The sequence below is a fragment of the Musca domestica genome, unplaced genomic scaffold (assembly GCF_030504385.1).
Source record: "Musca domestica strain aabys unplaced genomic scaffold, Musca_domestica.polishedcontigs.V.1.1 34, whole genome shotgun sequence".
Taxonomy (NCBI): domain Eukaryota; kingdom Metazoa; phylum Arthropoda; class Insecta; order Diptera; family Muscidae; genus Musca; species Musca domestica.
The window spans coordinates 8,198,715-8,218,254 of record NW_026712313.1 but is presented as its reverse complement, the minus strand read 5'-3'; the positions used below and the strand labels follow the sequence as shown (position 1 = coordinate 8,218,254).

At 36.6% G+C, this 19,540-nt stretch overlaps 1 protein-coding gene across 2 annotated transcripts in view; it reads right to left on the bottom strand.

Moving 5' to 3' along the window:
• The window catches only part of LOC101891848 (serine/threonine-protein kinase grp), a 107,380-nt gene that overhangs the window by 30,147 nt on the left and 57,693 nt on the right, over positions 1–19,540 (bottom strand). For both annotated transcript variants that reach the window (XM_059125614.1, XM_059125616.1), the window contains exons 3-4: positions 9,075–10,671; positions 1,542–1,765 (exon numbers count right to left, since the gene is read on the bottom strand). In XM_059125614.1, the coding sequence (XP_058981597.1) occupies positions 1,542–1,765; positions 9,075–9,238 (388 nt within the window). In that variant the 5' untranslated portion in view covers positions 9,239–10,671. The remainder of the gene's footprint in view (positions 1–1,541; positions 1,766–9,074; positions 10,672–19,540) is intronic.

Below are 19,540 nucleotides of genomic sequence, written 5' to 3'. Positions count from 1 at the left end.
TGTACTTTATCGAAGTTTTTGATTTCGCATAAAATTTGATATAAATGTTTGATTTCCTTCAAATTTTGCACATACCAATAATTTTATCTGCATTCGATGAAGTCTGAAAATGGAGTACTTTGGGCCGATATATGTGTTACCTCTCGCATATTTCCTCATTTTCCAAAAATTTGCAAATATTTCATATAAAGTATAGAAAGTACTCGATATAGTCCAAATCTGGCACTTTGTAATATTTAGGTAAGATATGAATTGGTCAATATTGGCCAAGTGCTTCGGAACCTCCCCCATATAAAGGGTCAATAGTTTGAATAATCATAACTCAAGGCTGGGAGTATACATCTGTCGGCAAAACCCACTGATACTATTTTACTTGGTTCAGATATATTTGGGATGGAGGTTTGAAATTTGATAGAGAGCTTTGTATTGTTTTAAGAATCATAGGTTTAGTAAATAGGTCATGTAGGTCCACTTTTTGGTGGAGTATATATATAAAGGAAAGCCTCGATTTCAAGACTGGGGTTTTTTCGTATAGAGGACCTGTAGAATAAACGAAAAGAATATCTCTTCTCCCCAAATTGTCTTTTTCCTAATCCAAATTGATTTCCACCCAATAGTTATTTCCGCTCAAAGTTATTTCAACCATTTAGTTTATATAAGTTTCCACAAAAGAAACCTCTCTTCTTGTGTTTAGATAATTATTCAAAGTTTTAATGCGATTTGCATTGCATATTCTATTCAAAATCAAACACTTCAAAAGCAATAACAATTGGGAAATAATGATTGAACGGCGAATGAAAAATGTCGATGATTCGATAATGAACCACAAAGCTCATTACAAACAAACAACAACAACAACAACGACAAAAAGAGAGGAAAAAACTTAGTCAAATGAATTTTCCATTGATTTCAACTTTATGATGGCTTCATTAAGCAGCCGTAGCAGTTAGTTTAGAGGAGGATGTGGGGCAGGGCAAAAACAACTACGGCGACTGCACAGAACGAATACATTAAACAAACAATTGAAAAACCTGTTATAATTGGTGGGAGGTGGGAGGAGGAGGAAGAATAATGATGATGCTGCCAATGCTGCTATTGACGCTGTTGATGGTGATGATGATGATGGCGATGGCGATGAATGTATCAATCAATCCAATCCAAACAAATAAACAATTGAAATCAATACCCTGCTAGTTAGGATTGATTGGATAGATGAACGGAGAGACCGGGGAAGGATGTGAGCTGGATGCTGGGCTCACTCTACGTAGTTAGCAATTGCTTGCCATAATTTATTGTGGGGAGAACTTAGGGGGACAAATTTCCAAGGGATTTGAATTAAAATATGCTGTAGATACACATACACACTTACACACAAACACACACTTTCATCAAACACCGGTTGAAGATTACAAACTTTGAAAGGATTTCAAACACTTTTGCAAATCAACACGTCCTTTGTTAAAAGTTTTCATATTTTTTCCACTACATTTTCTTTTATTTTTAGTTTTAGAAATTATCTTAGCTTAACTTCACAAACTTACCGATTCGATCGAACAGCTCGCCACCGGCTGCATATTCCAGAAATATGTATTCAATATGACCATGTGAACGATTACCGAAAAATCTCAGGATGTGCTGGTCCTGTAACATTTTCTGTATGCAAATTTCTTTACGCACCGACATGATGGCATCCGAATGTTTTTTCAAATCGACCATTTTCATAGCAACAGCTTCACCGGTTTGACGATTAATCAACAATTTTACTCTGTAATGAGAAAGAGCGAGAGAGGGAGAACGTGACAAGAGAGATGTTGAAATAACAAAAGCATTGTTGCAATAAACTTGAGGGAAACTTGTGATACTATACAGCAGTGTAGCGAGAGAGAGAGCGAGTTCATGTAACAAAACTCTCTTCAATGTTGTTACAACAACTCTGACGATTATTTAATTCAATTCAAAAACGTGGGCGTTCTATTGAAACAGTTCTCAAACTAAAACACGTTGTGTGTGGTGTATCCTTTAGGAGCAGAGTTACCATTGCAGATTTTTTTTATAAATTTTTTGAAGGGAAAGTTTTTGAAAACACCAGAAAAATAAAACAAAAAATAATGTATTTCAGCCTGCTGAAGATGAGGACGCACTAATTTTGATATAACCTTTCCGACTTTTCGAAATAGATTTTTGATTCTTGGATCATATATTCGTTGTATTATTATTTTTAATTTCCATACGATCCAAAAAGTATGCAACGATTAAAGTACTTTTAGTATTCTACTCTCTTAATGCTAAATTAAGGTCCCATTACACATGATGTTACATTCAGATATAAAGGGACTATTTCACATTTTTATAACCTCAGCCATATGGCTACCCCCAGCCTTGAGTTATAAATGTGACAGATTTGGACTATATCGACTATTTCTTTACTTTAATTGAGATGTGTGCACATTTTCGGAAAATGGAAATATGTGTCAGGTAACAGATATAGCGGACCGCAGTATTCCATTTTAATACTTCATGTAATACAGATAAAAAATATTGGTATGTGCAATATTTGAAGGAAAGCGAACATTTGTATTCAATTTTTATGCGAAATCATAGATTCCGACAAATTACATACTCATATCAGAATACTGGTTAAGAGAAATATTTAGATATAGCAAGTTGTAAAGAATCGCCGACTTGTTTCGCAAGTTTTGACAGATATAAGTATTGGAAATTGTGACCCTTTGTGGCTGAGGTACCAGAGAGGGTTGGCAGGTGTATATCATCTTCACAACAGATCTTGTGTTAGCAATAATGTTTGTATGTGGGAAATTTGAGGAGATGGATGGATGCATTTAGATGCTTCTTTCGAATTCTTCGAGCGTTTTTTTCTTGTTTAAATGTTGAACCCTATGTGGGGAGGCACCAGAAGAAATGGTCCGATCTCTTTATCTTTATAACAGATCTTGTGTTGATGAAAATATTGAGATACACCAAGTCTGAATGGAATCGGATGTTAATTTAAATTGATATTCAAAATTTCGACCATTTGTGGGAAGGTACTTGATGGACTGGACCGATATTATCCATTTTTGCACCTGACCTAGAACTGACGTAAATATCAGGTTTTTCAAAGTTGGAACAAAATCGAATTAACTATTCTCTTTCTGAGCAGAAAAAAAAATTCTTTTGAAAATTTCGACCGATTGTGGGCGAGGTACCAAAAGGAGTGGACCGATATATTCCATTCCGAGATGTGAACCAATCGGACTCTTATATCACATTTTATTAGAGTTGTAATTATTCAAAATGTTGGCCATTTGTGGGGGAGGTACTTGATGGAGTGGACCGATATTGTCCATTTTCACACCTGACCTAGCACTAACGCAAAAATTTAGATTTGCAAAGTTGGAGCAAAATCGGATTATTGTTTCTCTTTCTGTGCAAAAAAATAAAGTTTTTGATAATTTCGACCTATTGTGGGGGAGATACCAGAAGGAGTGCACCGATATTACCCATCTCCGAACTTGATCTAAGTTTGACAAAAATATTACAATGTACCAACTTTTGATCAATTCGGATACTCCCTTCGAGAGTTATCGTGCGCACCAGCCAGGCAGACAGACAGACGGACGGACATCGCTAGATCGACTCCAAATGTTCTGATACGGATTTGGTCCAAAGAGACCTAGGGTCTAAAACCGTTATTTCGACTAGGCACGTTTTGACCGTATCAAATGATATATACCTGTAGCCATATGGCTGAGGATATAAAAAAAAATATTTTACTCCACAGAAACAGAAAGGATAATCCAATTTTGCTCCAACTTTGGAAGTCCTAATATTTGCACTAGTGTTAGCTCAGGTGCGGTGTACTCCAAAAGTACTTCCCGCACAAAGGGTCGAAATTTTGAATAATTCTAACTCGTATAAAATGTGATGTCTGATTGTCTTCAAATTACACATAACCCAATATTTTTAAGATCAATAAGATCTGGTGTCAAGATGAAATATACCGGTCTACTCCCTCTGGTACCTCCCCTCACAAAGGGTCAAAATTTTGAACATTCATTCAGACTTAGCACATCTCAATAATTCCATCAACACAAGATCTGCCATAAAGATGGTAGGGATCGGATCATTCCTTCTGAAACCTCCCCCACATAGGGTTCAATTTTCAAACATCCAAATATTTTTGCTAACGCAATATCTGTTGTGATGATGATATATATCTGCAAATCCCTTCTGGTACCTCACCCACAAAGGGTCACAATTTCCAATACTTGTATCTGTCAAAACTTGCGAAACAAGTCGGCGATTCTTAACAACTGGCTATATCTAAATATTTCTCTTAACCAGAAACCTGAGATGAATATGTAATTTATCGAAATTTGATTTCGCATAAAATCGGTTTCCTTCAAATTCTACAAAAATTATTACATATCTCATATAACGTGAAGGAAGTAGTCGATATAGTCCAAATCTTTGACGTTGTCACATAAGTGTTAATTTAATATTTATATAAGTCTTAATTGTTATAGAAGAGTTCAGAATGGTCTTCAGTATGGAGAGAAGTTATCCTATCTACCAAACATCTTAGAAGTATCTTCGTTTTATAAGTGATCAAAAGGGTCTACACTATATCGAAGACCTCAGGAAGGAATCTCATCCTTAAGAAATCTTATAATGGTTTTAAGACTAAAAAAACGTCAATAGAGTCTTCTATCTATCTTCTATTGAAGGTTCTGTATCCATAGAAAAATTTAAAACTGCTTTCTGTCTATAGAAAACTTTAGAAGGGTATTTTATCTATCAACAGATATATCTCTATATGCAGATATGTCTCTATCTATAGATATATCTCTATCTACAGATATATATCTACAGATATACTCTATCAATAGAATAGACGTTTACCTATTGTAGTCCTCAAAAGAATTTTCTAATTATAACAACCCATATAGAAAGCTTCAAGAGATAATTATTTTTAGGGAAGACCTCAAACGATAATTTTCTCTACAGAAGACATCAGAAGATGGTTCTCTCTATAAAATACCCATGAAAGGAATCCCATAACTACAGAAATTCTTATAAAATCAGACATTTGAAGAACACCAAATGTACAAAGAAATATTCTCTGCAATAATAATATTGTAAGTCTGCAGAAAAGCTCACAAAAATATTCCGTCTATGGAAAGGTGTAAAAGACCCCGGGATAATTTTGGACAAAGGCATTTGAAGAGTATATCCATAGAAGGACTCAAAAAAATCTGACCAAACCCCCCAAATCCGACAACTCTATTCTCTATACAAATCATCAATACACGTTGAAGATGAGTTCAATAAAACCATGCATTGCTCTCTCCCATCAAACATGCTCTATCACAACAACACGAAATGCGACAACACAAAACACCTCTAAGGTTTCATTGTTAAAATCCAATACAACTTTCTCTCCATTTATCTCTCTTTTGTGTGGTATCACATCTTATCACAACTCTAAACTACTGACCTGCGCACTTTTATTCTATGATAGAGACACATTTTCTTGTTTGACACAGAGAGAGATGGGGAGAGATATAGTCGCCCTCCCACACTCCTACACATCACACAAACACTCTTCATGTCCGTCCGTCTGAGATATTGGACAAAAGATGAGCACAGAAAAAAATGGTTTTGAAATGCCGGAAGGAAGTTGTTCATAGGTTTCCGGTTTATTGACTTGATTGTGTGAGTGTGTGTGCGAGTCTGTTTATTTTTGCATTTTGTCATTTGTTCCTCCTCCTTTGTGCTGAAATAGAATTCCGTTAAAAGTTTTCAATTCAGGCGTTTAGTTCAAATGACAACAACAACTAATAGTTTTGTAGAATTTAATATTTAATTTTGTAATGCAAAAAACAAAAATTAGTGCGGCTAAATATTGGCACCACAGATAATAATATTTAATACCACCTGAAGAATAAAAGAAGAAATAAAGAAGAACAAAAATACAAACAAATCCTAAAGCACGAATAAAAGTTCACAAATTTTTGAATAAAAAAATTCTAAATGTTTCAATATTTGATATCAATATATGGTGAACGTTTTCTGTTTCACAGCATATCTTTGTGTCTTGAAATAAAAAGGACATAAAAAATCTGAAAATCGATATCAGAAGGTGGAAGAACTTCCGAGGTGGGAAATTTTGGAAGACCTGGTACTGCGCAAATTTCTTAATTTAAAAAAAATCGTAGTTAATTTGAAACAAGTTAAAAAATATCAGTTGGTTTTGTCGACAGATGTATACCCTCAGCCAATGTTAGATTATTTAAATATATTTTGTTGACTTCTGTTATGATTATTCAAATTGTTGAACCTCAATGAAGTAGGTTCCGAAGAAATGGAAATTCGAACTTTGTATCGGACCAAAATAAACATGGCATTAATATTGCGATGTGTCAGGTTTGGACTATATTTGTTACTTCCTTCACTGTATATGAGATATGCAATAATTTTCAGAAAATGTTAAAATGAGCGTAAGATGCCAGATAGAGTAGACCGAAGTATTGCATTTTCAAACTTCATCTAATACAGATAAAAATATTGGTATGGAAAAAATTACAAGAAAATCGAACATTTATATTCAATTTTACACGAAATCATAAATTTCATACTTGCAAAAAGAGTTGGATGCTTATCCCGCTTTCTTTAAGCGTTTTGTTTTCAAAAATCTTGAACCCTATGTGCGGTCCGATCTCTACCATCTTTATAACAGATCTTGTGCTAATGGAAATATTGAGATGTACTAAGCTGAAAAGAATCGGATGTTAATTTCCCGTTTTATGAACTTCATGGATATTCAAAATTTTGACCCTTTGTGGGGGAGGTACCGAAGGAATTGTCCGATCTATACCATATCTTTTATTAATGGAAATATTGAGATGTACCTAGTCTGTATGGGATCGGATGTGAATTTCCCGTTTTATGAGCTTCATGGATATTCAAAATTGTAACCCTTTGTTGGGGAGGTACCAGAAGGTGTGGGCCGTGTTAATACAAATATTGTGATGTGTGTAATTTGAATAAGACCGGATGTCTCTTTTATGGTCATTTTTCTTATCTAAAACTTTGACCCTTTGTGGGTGAGACATCAGAAGGAATGGTCCGATCTCTACCATCTTTATAACAGATCTTGTGTTGATGAAAATATTGAGATGTGCCAAGTCAGAATGGAATCGGATGTTAATTACGTTTTTTATGAGCTTCATGAATATTCAAAATGTTGACCCTTTGTAGAGGAGGTACCAGAAGGAATCGTCTGATCTCTATCAGCTTTATAACAGATCTTGTGTTAGTAGAAATAATGGGATATATGAAATATGAAGAGAACCGGATGTCTATTTCGGATTTTATGATCATTTTTGTTATTCAAAACTTTGACCCTTTGTGGGGGAGACATCAGAAGGAATGGACCGATCTCGATCTGATAGAAATATTGAGATGGGCTTAGTCTGAATGAAAGCGGATGTTTTTTAGCGTTTTATGAGCTTCATGAATATTCAAAATTGTTACCCTTTGTGGGCGAGGTACCAGAAAGAATGAACCGATTTATCCCATCTTCTTACCAGACCTTGGGTTGATAAAAATATTGCGATCTGTGAAATATGAAGACAATCGGACTCTTACATCACATTTTATAAGAGTTGTAATTATTCAAAATTTTGTGGAGAGGTACCAGAAGGAATGGACCGATCTCGATCTGATAGAAATATTGAGATGTGCTTAGGCTGAATGAAATCGGATGCTTATTTCGCGTTTTATGAGCTTCATGAATATTCAAAACTTCTACCCTTTGTGGGGGAGGTACCAGAAGGAATGAACCGATATATCTCATCTTCTCACCAGACCTTGGGTTGATACAAATATTGGGATCTGTGAAATATGAAGACAATCGGACTCTTACATCACATTTTATTAGAGTTGTAATTATTCAAAATTTTGATCCTTTGTGGGGAAGGTACTTGATGGAGTGGACCGATATTGTCCATTTTCCCATATGGCGTAGCACTGACGCAAATATTAGGATTTGCAAAGTTGGAACAAAATCGGATTATCCTTTCTCTTTCTGTGCAAAAGGAGTGGACCGATATTGCCCATCTCCGAACTCGATCTAAGTTTGACAATAATATTACGTTGTACAAAGTTTGGACCAAATCGGATACTCCCTTCGAGAGTTATTGTGCGCACCAGCCAGACAGACGGACGAACATCGCTATAACGACAATAAATGTCCTGAAACAATTTTGGTCCAATGAGACCTAGGGTCTAAAACAAGAATCAAAGCCGAACGACATAACGCAACGCAGAATTTTTGGTGAAACAGTATCTAAGGAAATTGTTCAAAGTGCCACTTTTTATTTATTGAAAAACTGAAGCTCATTTTTGGTTCAACAGGTACGTAAGCAGAATTGTGGATTTGGGAATGAAAATCAGGCAATAGCATTACAAAAGGTACCAATTCATCCAGATGTCACAGTTTCGTGTGGTTAATGGGCTGGTACTTCTTCAAAGTTGCGGCGAATTGTAACGCAACTGTGAATGGTGATCGCAATCGTGAAATAATATCCAAATTTTCCCCTGGATGGGATTCGTGAACATTTCATTTCCAGTTCGGGACCGAACTATTGACCTCCAAGACCGTGCCATTTAACACCTTTAGACTAATTTGTGGGACAATGTTAAAGCCCATTTTTATACAGACAAGTCCCCTTCAATCCACGCATTGAAAGAAAACATTTATTCGTGAGATACCGACCGAAATGTTGGAAAGAGTATGTCAGAAATGTACTAAGCGGAAGGACCATTTTTGCTGCAGTTGCGGTCAACATTTGCATGAGATATTCTTCAAACATTAAATTATAAGGATATAGGTAGGAGATCATTTGCCCATGCACATCCTGGAATTTCTATCCTAGAACTGAACCAGGTTTCATCAAATTTCGACCTTAATCCCGTTTCAAGTTCCTCACAACACGCTCTTTAAAACAAAACATACACAATTAAACACATTCTAATACAACTAATTTCCATGTGGACTATTAAATACTTACTCGCCATAGGCACCTTCACCCAGTGTCTGAGCCAATGTCCAACCTTCGACAAATTCACGATTAGATGATGATGGAGGCGGAGGATTATGATTATCGGTGGTGTTGCCACTGCCACCATTGCCATTAGAGGATGATGATAAGGCGGCTAATATTGAGGTAGACATATTTTTGCTTTGAGCTTTGCTCTCACACTCAGTGCTAGGGCGAACGACGAACGAAACGTGTTAAAAGTTTGCCGGTCGTGACCACAAAAAAGCAGCACAGGACACTCGTTGTCGTCGTCGTCGTCGTTTTGTTAATGACCAAAGTTTGGACAAAGATGCTGCTGCTGCCGAATGAATATTTGGGCAGTGGTGAAACTTGTTTTATGTCGTTTTCGTTGTTTCCTTTTATGGAAAATGGTGGTGGTGGTGCTGGTCTCCTCTCCTCTCTTCTTTATTTTTTTGGCAAATATCCAATGACGTCGATGATAACAAGTTTTGCTGAGTTGGGAACGAATGGGGGAAGACAGGCAGGGGAGAGCCGGTAGGTAGCCTGTTGTGTCTCTGTGTGTATTGGCTCTGGCTGGCTAGCTGCTCCAAAGGAAAGTTGAATTTTTGTTCGTGTGGTGTTGTTTCGGCTTTTGAAGTTATATGGAAATGAAATGATTGTCGAGAGAAGATATGTTAAGTTTTTGGCTTTTCTGGTTGATTTTTGTTGTTTTCCTGGTAAATGACCGGCTTGCTGGGTTGTTGTTTGGTGGTTCACTTGGCTAGGTTACTACTGCTGCTGCTGTTGGCTGGTTGGTTGGTGATGATGGTTGAATAATGTGTCTGGCCTTCAAGTCATAACGTCGTACGTTAATAAAGCAACACCAACAACCTCAAAAAAATTACCATATACAGATGGTTGGCTGATGGATGGATGGTTGGTTGGGTTGGCTGTTTGGTCTGTCGGTCGGTCTGGTTGGCTTGGCTGATTGCTACTATGGCTATGGCTTTTCGAGTTGCTGCTGTTGCTGGTTGCTCGGACTCATGTGTTGTTGCTGGCTGGCTGGCTAACTTGATTGAATGCTGTTTGCTGTTGTTGCTGCTACTCCTCTGCGAGGACGAGTTGGGTTTAGGGCTATTTATATTTGTATATTTCTCTGTTGATTTGGTTTCCTTTTTGTTTTTTGCGTTTTCTTTTGACTTCGAGTTTGGTTGCCAGGCTTGAATTTTGAGGTAGGTTGTATGGGTTCGAGTGTGTGTTGGAATTACTTGGCTTGTCGGCGTTTTTTTTTTTTTTTTTGTTTATTTAAACAAACAAAGGACAATACGTGTTGCTATTTATGACCCCCAAAAAAAAACGTGAACGACAAGTATCCGTTGTTCTTGTTCTGCTTAGCTATGCATTTCTGGCTTTGATTGTTTCATAATTTATTACTGGATGTGCCACCACCGCCACACAACACCAACGACCACGATTGATGTTGACATTCGTTTATATCCTCCTCATATCCTTTTTTTTCTCCGTGTTGTTATCTTCTCTTCTGATTCGTCTCTATCAGCATTAATTTGTGTGTTTCCACGGCCACCTTTTTTGTTGTTATCCTCCTCCTCCTGATTAGCTGCTAAATCTACAATAAACGGGAAAAAAGAGGATGAAAAAAGTTATCATGGCATGAAATTGAATTTGTTTTGAAATGAATGAGGCTGCTGCCTCGCCTTGTTATTATATTAAAGGATAAATTGGCCTCAATGCAAGAATATCCATCCATCCTAATCAAATAGAATGTTAATTAATTGTTAGTCAAATATCCGGCCAAAATAAAAAAACAAGAAATTTCTGTTCATTTTTTTTGTCCACGTAATTTATTTAAATGTAATCTATTTGAATTAAGGACAGCAAAAGGAAGTAAGGAAGAATTATGTCAGGTTTTTTCTAACCCCCTTCCCCTCCCTCCAGGAAAATAACAAAAAACAATCCCAATAAGCAATTTAAAGACAGATTTCGCAATATCGGGTATATTTAGATAGTTTCAATTTGATATCATCGTTTTAAGGCGAATTGAATTATAGAATGGATTTAGAATAATTTTCGCTGTATGATCTGAAAAAAAATACATTTTCTTATAAAGGACATTCTTTAAAAAACAATTGCGTTATTGAATTTTTACTTTAAGAAGAAGTCAATAATTTTCTTTACTTATGTCGATTTTGTGCTGTTTTAAATCTACTTATTAAAGAAGTTTTCAATACGAAGAGACCTATAGAAGTAGATGTTCGAAGCATCCTTCCACCAGACGAAATAGTGTCAACTTGCCTTCCGATTAAGAAAAGACTTCCTACAAACCGCTATAGTAAAGGGAAAGAGAAAACGCCTCACTGGACCTCAAAGTTCTAAAGAGGAGTTCAGTTTTGATACTTTTTTAAGAGAGTGCGAGTTTCTATGAGGGTTACTTCTGTTTGAGAAATTAAAATGTGAATCGAAATGCTCGAAATAGAGTGAGAGTTTACTTTTAGTGTGAAGACCTGAAGATCTTCTCAAAAAAGGTCTCCTCAGCTAAAGATCTTCTCATACAAGACCAGAAGGTCTCCCGATAGAAGACCACAAGGTCTTCTCATAGAAGACCTAAAGATCTCCTCACAGAAGACCTAAAGATCACCTCAAGAAGACCTAAAGATCTCCTCAAAAAAGATCTCACCATAGAAGACAACAAGGTCTTCTCATAGAAAACTTAAAAATCTCCTCATAGAAAACCAGAAGGTCGACTGATAGAAGACCACAAGGTCTTCTCAAAGAAGAACTAAAGATCTCCTCAAAAAAGGACTCATCATATATAACCATGAGGTCTTCTCATAGAAGACCTAAAGAACTTTTCATAGAAGACCACAGGGTATTCTCATAGAATACCTAAAGATCTCCTCAGAAAAGGTCTCATCATAGAAGACCACATAGTCTTCTCATAGAAAACCCAAAGATCTCCTCATGTCTCCTGATAGAAGGACACAAGGTGATCTCCTAATAGAAGACCACAAGGCCTTCTCATAGAAACCCTAAAGATCCCCTCATAGAAGACCAAAATGTCTCCTGATAGAAGAAGGACACAAGGTGATCTCCTAATAGAAGACCACATGATCTTCTCATAAAAAAAACCCAAAGATCTCCTCATAGAAGACCACAATGTCTTCAGATATAAGAAGACAAGGTGTTCTCATAGAAGACCTAAATATCTCCTCATAGAAGACCACAAGGCCTTCTCATAGAAAACCTAAAGATCTCCTCATAGAAAACCAGAAGGTCTTCTCATAGAAGGCAAAGTCTTCTCTTGGAAGACATTAAGGCCTCCTTTTAGAAGACAGGAAGGTCTTCTCTAGGAGGACTGGAAGGTCTTCTCCTAAAAGGCAGGAGGATCTTCTCTTGTTGATATAGATCTACACTGTGGGTTGAGAAAATACACATACATACAAAAAAATACAACGAGGGTATGATAAAAACTGATAGAGTACTCGGCAGAGACCAGAATTCGGTCGATTTCAAGGGAATTTAAGTTCCATTCGAAAAGGAGAAAAACATGGTCTCTCTCTCTCTGTCGTTGGAGTGACATTGAAAAGACCTAAAGATCTCCTCATAGAAGACATAAAGATCTCCTCAAAAAAGACGAGAAAGTCTTCTCATAGAAGGCACAGTGTTCTCTTAGAAGACATGAATGACTTCTCTTAGAATACAGGAAGGTCTTCTCTTGGAAGACTGAAAGATCTTCTCTTAGAGGACTGGAAGGTATTCTCCTAAAAGGAAGGAAGGTCTTCTCATGGAAGAAGAGAAGGTCTGGTTGATATAGATTTACGACAATACTCTTCAAAGTGTTTGGCCTAAAAGGCAGGAAGGTCTTCTAATGGAGGAAGAGAATGTCTTGTTGGTATAGATTTACGACAATACTCTTTAAAGTGTTTGGTTCTGCTTCCTTTGCAGCTTTGGGTTGAGAAAATACGCATACTAACAAATAAATACAACGATGGTTTGATAAAAACTAATAGAGTACTCGGCAATGACCAGAATTCGGTCGATTTTAAGGGAATTTAAGTTTTACTCGAAAAGGACCAAAACACGCACCCTCTGAAAATAAAAATACCCTCTGACATTGAAAAATAGAGTATATTCGGTTTTTTGTTCTACTTCCGGAGAGGTTCCCACTCGAATTCGAGTAGAGACTGAAACTCTCTCAATCCAATTATGGTCGGGGAAGTAGTAGTATCCCAAAAATCGAATACTACGTGGTTAATGACAATCTGTACATTCAAAGCCACAAAATATCCGCACCTTGCAACCTTTAGTTTTCTCCGTTTCTCGGCAGAATACCAACGGTCTTGGCGATTTTGGTCAGATATGGATTTTGGTAATCTAAAAAAGCAGACCTTCTTTTCTAAGAGAGAAGACTATACTCTGTTCTATGAAAGAATTCAAGATTACACGAGGAACACCTTCTGGTATGCTATCTCAGGTGAAAGTATACCTTCAGGTTTTTTATGGAAAAATATATTCTGTTCTTCCATGAAAATACCTTCTGTTCTTTAACGAAAAAAGGCCTTCTGAAAAAATACCTTGTCTTGTATGAGTGGACTCTCTTGTCTTCAATAAGAGAAGTTGTTACGGAAGAAGAACTTCCGCTCTTCTATGGAATATAATACGACCTACTAGTCTTTGAGTAGAGATGATCTCAGGTCCTATAAAGCAGATGAAGTAGATCTTCTTGTCTTTTATGGAAGAGGAAGAAGACCTTAAGGTCTTATGTGGAAGAACCTGTTCTGTTATTCAATAATAAGGCGTTAGAGACCACAAAGTATATTATTTTAAATTTCGTATTTGCACTTCGTAATAGGTACTACAGCCTATGACATAAAATTGTCTGTGCAGGTCCACGACTTCGTGCAGCCCCCCATATTGGTACCTCCCTATATTCGGGATTATGATGATTTTAGCTACATTCTTCACTGGAATCGTTTCAAATTTCGTGTTGGGAGATCTTAATGGTTACTACAACCTATGGAAAAAAACGTATGCACGTCCACGTCTTCGTATAGCCCCTATATTCGGTCTTTTTATGGTTTTAGCAACATTATTTACCGGAATTATTTCAAATTTACAGCCTATGACAAACATTTTTGTATGCAGGTCCACATCTTTGTACAGCCCCCATATGACGGTACCTCTCAAGACACTGTATTTTTATGATTTGTGTGACATTATTCACCGGAATTGTAACAAAATTCGTATTTAAAGTTCGTAATGGGTACTACAGCCTATGACAAAAAATCGGTTAACGTTTTGTATTTTGATTATTTTATCGACATTATTCACTGGAATTGTTTCAAATTTGGTATTTGAAGTTCGTAATAGGTACCTATGAGAAAAAATTTCGTAAGTAGGTCCACGTCTTTGGAAATTTGACATTTTTCAAGTTCCTTCCAAATGGTGGAAGGTATTAAAAGTTCGGCCCGGCCAATCTTAGCTGCTTTTTACTTGTTTTCCCCCGTTCTTCCTTTCATATTTCTTAATTTCTTCTTTCTTCATTTTTTCCTTACTTTATTTATGTATTTATTACTTCCTTCCGTCTTTTCAGTCTTCCGTCCGCTCTTCTTTTTACCCTTTCATTCTTTATTATTCCATTATTTGTCTTTCGTTTTCTCCTTTATATATTTCCTTGTTTCATCTTTATGTCCTTCTTCCTTCTGTCCCTTTCGACCTTTCTTTCATTGTTCATTCTTTTCTTTTTCTTTACTGCAATCGTTCGTACTTTTCTGCTCTATGGAAAACAACATCCTGCTCTGCTGGAAGAAGGCTATGGAAGACAAATATCGGTCTTACACAAAAAAGTTTCGGACCTCCTACTACAGATTTTCATGGCTTCTATGGAAATCGACATCTGCGTAGCTTCTGGCCTTCTACTGAAGGTAAGGCGTTTTTCAGTAGAAGACCTTTTGATCTTCTTTGAAAGATGGCCGTTTAGTCTTTTTTTTTTTTTTTGAAAGAAGAAGGCTTTCATGAAGAATTCAGGACCTTCTGATATTCTACGAGAGAAGATCTGTTTCCTTTTCTAAAAGAAGATCTCCTGGTACTGTACGATAGAAGACTTTCTGGCCTTTTAAGAAAAAATAACTTGCCCTCTAAGAAGATGGTTTCTATGAAAGAAGGCTTTGCATTCTCCTATAAAAGAAGACTTACTAGTATTCTGACATGATTGGATAAGACTTCAGAGTCTTCCATCAAATATTCCCTTCTATTGTTCTGTCAGGAAAGACTTTCTCCTATAAAAAATATTCTTTTCGTTCTCTATAAAGCATTATGTTCCGGTCTTCTATGAAAACGATTATCTGATTTTCTACAAATAAATCCTGCCTAGTCTTCTATTAAAGAAGACCACGTTGTCTTCTAAGAAAGAAGGCCTCATTCGGAGTCTTCTGAGAAAATAAAAACCATCTGGTCTTTTGTGAGTTATTATTATTATTAAGGAGCCTGTATTGGTCTTCTGTGAAAAAATACTTATTAATCTTAAAGTCTCTCTTTCTCTTCTCTCTTTAGAGAAAAGGACCTAATGGAACCTACACCAAATATTTAGTACAACCATTAGATAGCAACAATTTTCTCCCAAAAATTTTTTGTTAATTTTTGTGATTGATGCTGCTGCAACCATTTACTTCTTCTTTTTTGGTATTTAAGGGATGCTGTTGTGAGGGTGTGGCATCTATGAAAAAAAAAAACATGGCTTAAGACGAAGATGAAAACAAAAATAGATATGAATACCAAAGATATGAAATTCATTATCTACAGAGATTCCGTTTTTGTTTTGTATATCCACCACATTGCATTGGATTGATGCTAAATGAGGGAACATTTAGTAACAAATCATGTCAGGGGATTCCGCAGGACAAGAGCGCGAGGGGGGGAGGTGGGGGGAGAAGTTCAAAGTTTTCTTCTTTGTCAAACAACAACAGAAAAAAAAAAGAAAGAAGTTCCCATTTTCCGGTGTTTATGTTAGGAAAATTGTGAAATGATACGTTTATGTTATGTATACGACCGAACGACCGACCTCACAGAGCAGGTTGTTTAGTTACAAATATACACCCTCTGGAAGGTATGTCACACTATATACCCCACCATTTCGAAAAAATAAACTTCCATTTTTGCCACAGCTTGATTTGATGGTGTTCTGTTGACTTCTAGGCGCTTGGTTTTTTTCCTCATCAATTGCATGGGGAGGGGGTCTGAAGTTTTGCAATAGGAGGAGGTGTCCCCTAACTTCCATCCCTATAGTTTTGCTGACCCCCTGCATTCCCATTTTAGTCCTCTAACTCCAGTATTCACCAAACTCTCTTCATATCCCAGTATCCCCCACTTCCCAAAAATTCGCAAGGATATTTTGCGCATGACCTTCTATCGTTTCGGTGGCTTCCCTTTGGGAGAGTTGTAGGAAAATGCGTAAAAAACGCCACAATGTTTTACTATGGAAGAGTCATGACGATTTGGAAAAACCATGACCATGCCAAAACCGGGAATTATTGCGAGAAGAAAACATGTCGGGAAAAACAAGCACTGCGCGCCTCTCCCGGTGAGGTTCTCTCATTTCGTTCGGTTCATGATGAAATGTTGCCCTTTGCAAATATTTGCTTAGAGTTTTGGGTGTTGGAGGGGATTTGGAGGTCCTGATGAATATGGAGTCTTGTTGCAAAATACAACACACCGACCAGGGGGGTTGTTCATGAGCGAGCATGTTTTGTAAATGACCCGTAATACTCTTTACTCCAACATTGCCGTATCGTTTTTGCGTTTGCGGCTTTATGGTATACACATAGCTTTGCAAGCGTTTACCGTACTTGTTACATCGTACACATTTGTTTTGGCTTTGTTTGCACTCCTCTCGGCCACCCCCTACCCTATCTGGGGGGGTGAAAAAGAAATAATTTAAAGAAGGCAACAAAAAAGGAGATTTCTATAAAAAAGAAACTGTAATGGCCTCCTAGGTTCAGGGACCAACAAATAGTCTTCCTTTGAAAGTCGATCTAGTAGCCGACCTTTAATGAAGACGAGGATCCATTGGCCGACCAACCTTCTAAGAGCCGAAGAGGTCCTCCTAATGATTCAGGCAGAAGTCCAAACATTTGGTGATGAGGTACAATTCCGAATCGGCTTTTATGGAGATTTTACGTAACTAGACCAGAAGACACGTCTTGAATATTTGCAAGACTACAAATCTGGAAAGGCGTACTAAAATTATAACACAGATGACCAGAAGGTCCTTTTATTCCTCCATAGAAGGCCAGATGGTCTTCTTCGCCTTTCATAGAAGAGCAGAAGGCACTCTTAACATTGCATAGAGGAAGAGGTCTTTTCTCTCTTTCGACGGCAGGACTTAACATTTGCGAGGCTGTATATTTGGAAAAGCGTACTAAACAGTACTAAAACGTACTAAAATTATATAAATAAACGTTTACTTATTTAAATCTACAAATCTGAAAAGTGTTATAACAAACAATCCGGTATATGAAAATTCGTACCGAAAAGGGTACGAAAAGTACCAAATAAAAAAAGAAAGAAGTCCAAAAACCTCTAATGAAGTACTTTTCCCAATGATTTACAATGGGGATGATGAGAAACTAGACCCGAATACACGGCTTAAATATTTGCAAACTTTGAAATGCGTATTAAAATATAAAAATGTACTTAAAATCTACCTAAGGACCCATATTCGAAAACAAAACTAGGAAAATGTTTACATTTTTTCATTTTCTAGTTTATCGAGAAGGATAATAGTAAAGCAATTGCACAATCCAAAACTATTTCAACATCTCCACATGTAAACCCTGGAAACCAACAGTGACCTCTATCCCTTTATCTTTTACCCAATACAAAATTTAGTTATTTTCGTACAGTTAAAGTTATAAAAATCCCCATAACTCATCATCTGATACCAACAGAGACCATAATGTCAAATTTCAGGATTTTTGCTCTTTAATCCAATTACCAAATTTAGTACCATTTAGTACGCATATCCGAAACCAGCTCCTTCTCTCAACAACAGACACCAACAGAGACACCCGCTAATTTCATGATTCCAGCTCTGTCCCTTAACAAAATAACTAATTTAGTACCACTTAGTACTTTTCGAACAATTATAGTACACATTTCCAAAACCACCACACCAAATTTCAATTTCAGGATTTCAGCTTTTCCATCACGCGGTACAAAATTTAGTACTATTTAGTACTTTTCGTACAGTTATAGTACAAATTTCCGAAACCAACTCCATATCTGAATTCCAGATACCAACAGAAACATCAATATCAAATTTGAGGATTACAGCACTATCCCTTCACCCAATACCAAATTTATTACCATTTAGTACTTTTCGTACCAATGTAGAACACCTTTTTAAACCACCATTAAATCTCAAAACACAAATACCACAAGTAATCTAAATATCAAATTTCAGAATTTTATCCTTATACCTTCACCCAATACCAAGTATAGTACCATTCCGTACTTTTCGTACAATTATTGTACACTTTTCGGAAACCATCTCCATATCTTAATTCCAGATACCAAAAAAGACTTATATATTAAATTTGAGGATTTCAGCCCTATCCCTTCACTAAGACCAAATTTAGTACCATTTGGTACATTTCGTACAATTATGGTAGACATTTCAAAAATGAAAATGATATGTCCAGACTACACACAAACAGCGACACTAAACCAAATTTCAGATTTCAATCAATATATATTCACACAATACCAAATTGTTCGAAATATGGTACTATTTAGTACTTTTCGTGCACTTACCACAAACAGGGGCCCCAGACAAAACCTCCAAACCGAACTGTTCCAAATTTATTTCTCATACCAAATTTAGCTTTTAGCTCTATCCGTTCACATTGTACAAAATGGTACCATTTAGCTCCAAACCGTGCCATGGTACCATTTAATCCGCAACCTTTAAGTTCGAATTTTCCAAAACCCTTTGGTACATCCATCCTGCACTCCATCAGTGACTCACATTTCAAATTTTAGAACTAACAAGTTAAAAAGCGGTAAGTTCGGCTGGGCCAAACTTTGAATACCCTCCACCATTTGAACGAATTTGGAAATGTTCAAAAAATACAAGTTAAACAAGTTAAAAAGCAGTAAGTTCGGCCGGGCCGAACTTTTAATACCCTCCACCATTTGCAACGAATTTGGAAATTTTCAAAAAATGAAATCCTTAAAAAATTCTGTTTAAATTTTGAAAATACCGAATATAACCGTTTTATTGGGTTCTATACGACGTGGACGTACAAAGGCATTGTTTATCATAAGCCATTATCATATTCAAATTCGATAACTTGAAATATACGGTGAATAATGTAGCTAAAATCATCAAAATATCGTATATAGGGAGGTACCGAAACATCGGAGTTGTGTGAAGACCTGGACCAGCCAGACAATTTTCTGTCAGAGGCTGTAGCATTCAC